Genomic DNA, 4523 nt, shown 5'->3' with positions numbered 1-4523 from the left:
CAGCTGGGAGACTCAATCACCCCTGCTTTCCTGGTTCACTGAAGCCTGGGGAGAAGGAGCCCCGAGGAGGCTGTCTCCCCAAGAGCTGCTCACAGGGGCAAGCTAGATGCTAGACGCGCTGCTGCTTCCAGGGGCCCCACAAAATACACCATGTGCGAGTTTCCCTGTGCTTACATTTGTTCCCGGAGGAGAGGCTGTCGGCCAGGCAGCTGTGTGTGTTGCTCTGGCCAGCGGCCACTCCCCTGGACCATGGGCGGCCGTCCAGCTCCTGATGACTTCAGATGCTTTTGAGCACAATGTAGGCCCTCCTCCCCTGCCCTTCCCTGTGTATGGAGGGGCCCCTGCCCTCGGGACATAGGTGCATGCCTGTCCAGTTCTCCATCCTGCCCAAAGTGGACGCTGCAGGGCTTGGGGGAGGAAACAGAGCAGAAACATGCCTGTCCAGTTCTTCATCCTGCCCAGCCCCCTTCCCCTCCGGACAAGCTTTGCCGAAAGCTGCCGTGAGCCAAGCAGAGAAAGATCCATTCGCTCCGCGGGCATCATGGGGGCAACGTGTCCAGGGCCAGAGCTCCTGGTCAGCCCCGGGTCACTAGGCAAGGCATGGGTTTGGGGAGAGGGCTTCCAACAGGAGCCCCATTCTTTTACCCCTAGGAAGCGAGGGCAGAACAGATGCAGGTCAGGGGGTTCGTTTGTGGCCCTCGAATCAGCTAGGGGGTCCCTGAAATCCCCTGGCAAATCCTGCCCCTTCCCCCTTCTACCACACACACACACACACACACACACACACACACACACACACGCACACGCGTGCACACACACACAAACACTCAGCATGCACCTCCACTGTACAATTCACATGGAGTTGCAACGGTCTGCATACTAGTCTTCCTTCTGCGGGCTGGTACTTAGCCAAGAGCGAACGTCATGCCCTGGTTTTCACTTCTCTAGGCACCTGGCATCACTGAGCGCCATAGAGCAAAACATCAGCTGAATGAATGAGTGGATGAATGAATGACTCATGCGCACAGCTTAACTCTAGCGTTAGGTCTGTCAAAGTCCAAACATCTACATAGGAAGCTCCCCTACCTTGTGTTTTTTTGATTTCGTTTGTAACATTTTGAGGCCCCACACGCAGAAACGTGCTCCGCTGTGTGTCAGCCTGTGTGCGTGAGTCCCAGGGCCGCGGTTGGAGGCAGCTAAATGCCGCACCCACATTCCCAGCGCCTGAAGAGTATGCTTCCGAAGCCAGAGGGCTCCAGGTTCCAATCCCACCCATCCCCACCAGACCCAGTCACTTCTTCACACCCAGAGAGGGGTCACCTGGTCATCCATGCATGTCCTTACGAGAAGTAAGCAGGTGGCTGGGAATGGGCCAGTGGGTGGGGAAGGGATGTCTTATCTTGGCTCTGGCCCTAAATGCGTCGAGACCGTGGGCAAGCCTCTTCTTTTCTCTGGGCCTGTGTCCCCATTTGAAGGGCAAGGGGGCGGCGGGGGAAGATCTAAGCCCCTTCAGTTGTGGGATTCTGGGATTCTAGGTTAGGGACTCACGCTGCCTTTAGGGTCTCTGGACAGGACAGACACATTGACGTACCACCCGCCACAGAGATGGTCCTGGGCAGACCACCCACCATCCCACGCACCCCACCCCCCGCCTCAACTCACCACTGCTGCAGCGGTGTCAGCGGCCAGGGACGTCCAGCTGAGGAGCAGGGCCAGCAGCCCACAGCACAGCATCCTAGGAGAGAGGCAGCCACCAGTGGGGTCCGGGCAAAGGCTGGCAGGCAGGGGACCCCAGGACAGCTGTCACCCCACCAACGTTAGCATCCTTCTGCTCAGCTGTGATCGTGCCTTCTCTGGCCCCTGAGATTCCAGTAGTGGCCCCAAAGGCAGTCTCAGTCTCTGCCCTAACATCAGCCCTGCTGATGGCGAGGACAGAGAGACGGAACCCAATGTCTGGAGCACAGGTCCCTGGGCCAAAAAGACACAGCCGTGAGGGGGCGAGCTAAGGAGGAGCTGGTTACAGATGGCAGGAGCCTCTAACGCTTGGGCAGCATTTGTTCAGCTGCTCAGCAGAGGAAGGCCCTGGCAGGAGGGGACACGTGGAGGAAAGCCCCAGTCCTTCCTTTATGTCCAGATGGCCAGCCGGTGGCTGCCGTCCCCACTTGACTGGGTACTGAGGAGAGAGCAGAAGGTGACCTTGGGCTGTGGCCACCACCACATCCTCTGAGCCTGGCCAGGCCCTCAGCCCTCTCTGATGGTGGCACCGTCATCTCACATGCTTGCCCAGAGCTTTGTCCCAGGCCCATAGGCGGGGCTACTCACGAGGCCAGGAGACACCTGGAACGCCTGGCCAGTCCCAAGCAGGCGAGGAGGCAGATGACTAGGTCCAGGATGAAGAGCAGGAGGTAGGCGAGCCACCTGGCGGGAGGGGTAGGGGTGGTCAGGGGGAGCAGAGCCCCCCGGGGTCACTGGCCCTTCATTAACAACAGATGAGCAGACTAGAGGAGGGCGTGTCCCCTGCACAGGAAGAACCGGCGTGCATGGTGGACAGATCCCCCCGAGAGGCTCCCAGGCCTGCACCCTATTTTGGCCTGGACAAAGGCATCACCCTCCCCCTCTCTTGGCTGTCCACTGGAACTTTCTGCAGTGATGGAAATGTTCCCTCTCTGTGCCATCTACTCTACCTGCCACTACCCACATGGGACTATGGAGAACTTGACACAGCATCGGACCAGGCAAGGCCTGACATTTATATCCACGGATCCAAGAAAGCCCCTAAGGCGCCCACTTCTCTGATGGAATCTCGCCCTGGCCTCCCCTCTCCCTCCCAGCGGTCTGGGACTTGGATTCCGAGTGGGCTCTTTCCCAGACCACCAGGGGGCGGGCTCAGGGTGAGGCAGGGAGCCGAGGACATCCCAGGGCACCACGGACCTTCAGCCACAACCCCTGCCCCCCTCATCCCCAGAGAGGCAGCTGGGAGAAAGGCAGCTGGGAGACCCTGGCCAGCTGCCGCACACCTTTGAGCCTCAGTTTACACACGTATAACAGGAAGCTGGAGCCCTTACCGCTAAGCGCACGGGGGACAAGGCAGGGCAGCCACGGACCTGAGGTCTCCGCTTTCCTGCTCCTCCAAAGCACGGGACCCTGGAGCGCCTGCATGCCTAGGGCGCTGGGAAGACTCCAAGCAAAGCAACCTTGTTCTTTCCCTTCTGAGCAGGACCCCAAGACAGTCCCAACTCAGCACTAGCCTCACCCAGTAGCCACTTCCATTTGTCTTGCACTGGGGGCGGGGGGAGCAGTCTGAGTAGTGGGGGGAGGGGAGCTGGTGAAAAGAAAAGGGACTTTCTCCAGTCCCCCCAAAAAGAAATGTGTGATCATTATTTTTCTCCATGCGGGAGCCAAATAAATCCATCGACCCCTCCTCTCCAGCAATGGTTTCCTGCTTCACCGATACCTTAAAGAGGGTAAGAAAGAGCCCGGAGTGTGGGTAGGAAGGGCGATGGACCTGGAAGAAAGTGACAAAGGGGCTCTGAAGGGGAGGGAGCATGCCGGAGGCCACCTGGCAGCCGAGCGAGGTTCTCTCTGCCTCTGGGAAAGGAGGCCCCCCAAAGAGTCTGATCAAAACCATCGACCCCTGCACAGAGCCTCGCTGGAGGACTCTGCAATTCCCAGGGACGGATGGAGGACCTCGGGGACCATCTGCTGTGAGGACCTCGTTCAGATTTGCAGACGGAGGCCCGTGGCGGGAGAGGCCGGCCTAGGCACTGCAGACTCCCTTTCTCCCAGCCTTCCCACGGGAGACGCGCCAGCCACCAGGCCTCTCTCCAAGTCCTGGTTTCACGTTTCAAACCTAAACGTGTGTCTCGTTACTTGTCTCCTCTCCACGACACCAGGAAATCGAGTTAGCGCGGCTTCTCACTCACTCTCCAGGACTGTTTCGATGCCTCGATCGGCAGCCTCTTATGAGGAGTTCCTGGAAACAGCTCTGCGAGGCAGATGCATTTTCCCAGAGGACCCCAGGGATGACCAAGAAGCTGGCTCTGGAAGCTCCAGCCTTTACGTCCACAGCTCCTCCCATATCCAGCCTCTGCTGATGCTCTTGCTGGATTATACGCGTTAGAAGCCTGTCCAAGAGGGTCATCTCTTGGCTTTTTATTGCTTCCAGCACTTAGCCAGGCCCTGTATAAAAGTGCTTAGCCGGATGGATATGCTCTAGAAAAAGCAGGAAAGCAAAGCTAGGGGGAGGCTGGCCAGAGGACACCTGGCCCCTGAGGCTGGTTATAACGCTCGAGAATAAAATAAAGCCTTGGTCTAGGCAGCTCAGGTGAGAGAAGGGACGAGCAAACAGCAGAAGATGAAGACAAGGGACCAGTCTGAGTCGGTGTCCAGGAGCCACAGGTGCCAACCTTGGATTTTCTGCCTTGCCCTGAACAAGGGGTGGGAATGAGGGATGGGGTCCTAGGGGACCCCTTCAATCTCCCAGATTGAAATAGCTGCTGTGCAGTTGGCACCTCCCATCTTTA

At 58.4% G+C, this 4523-nt stretch overlaps 1 protein-coding gene across 3 annotated transcripts in view; it reads right to left on the bottom strand.

Annotated features, from left to right (window-relative positions):
- LOC105293412 (protein tweety homolog 2) overlaps positions 1–2923 on the bottom strand; it is a 13310-nt gene extending 10387 nt beyond the window's left edge. The window contains exons 1-2 of one of the 3 annotated variants that reach the window (XM_023531647.1): positions 2323–2923; positions 1663–1735 (exon numbers count right to left, since the gene is read on the bottom strand). In XM_023531647.1, the coding sequence (XP_023387415.1) occupies positions 1663–1734 (72 nt within the window). In that variant the 5' untranslated portion in view covers position 1735; positions 2323–2923. The remainder of the gene's footprint in view (positions 1–1662; positions 1736–2322) is intronic. The other 2 variants (XM_023531645.1, XM_023531646.1) reach the window with 2 other exon arrangements.
- Between the last annotated feature and the right edge of the window lie 1600 nt (positions 2924–4523).

Source organism: Pteropus vampyrus, unplaced genomic scaffold, assembly GCF_000151845.1.
Source record: "Pteropus vampyrus isolate Shadow unplaced genomic scaffold, Pvam_2.0 Scaffold72, whole genome shotgun sequence".
NCBI classification, from domain to species: domain Eukaryota; kingdom Metazoa; phylum Chordata; class Mammalia; order Chiroptera; family Pteropodidae; genus Pteropus; species Pteropus vampyrus.
Note: the sequence above shows the minus strand (reverse complement) of the source record. Positions and strands in the feature narration are given on the sequence as shown.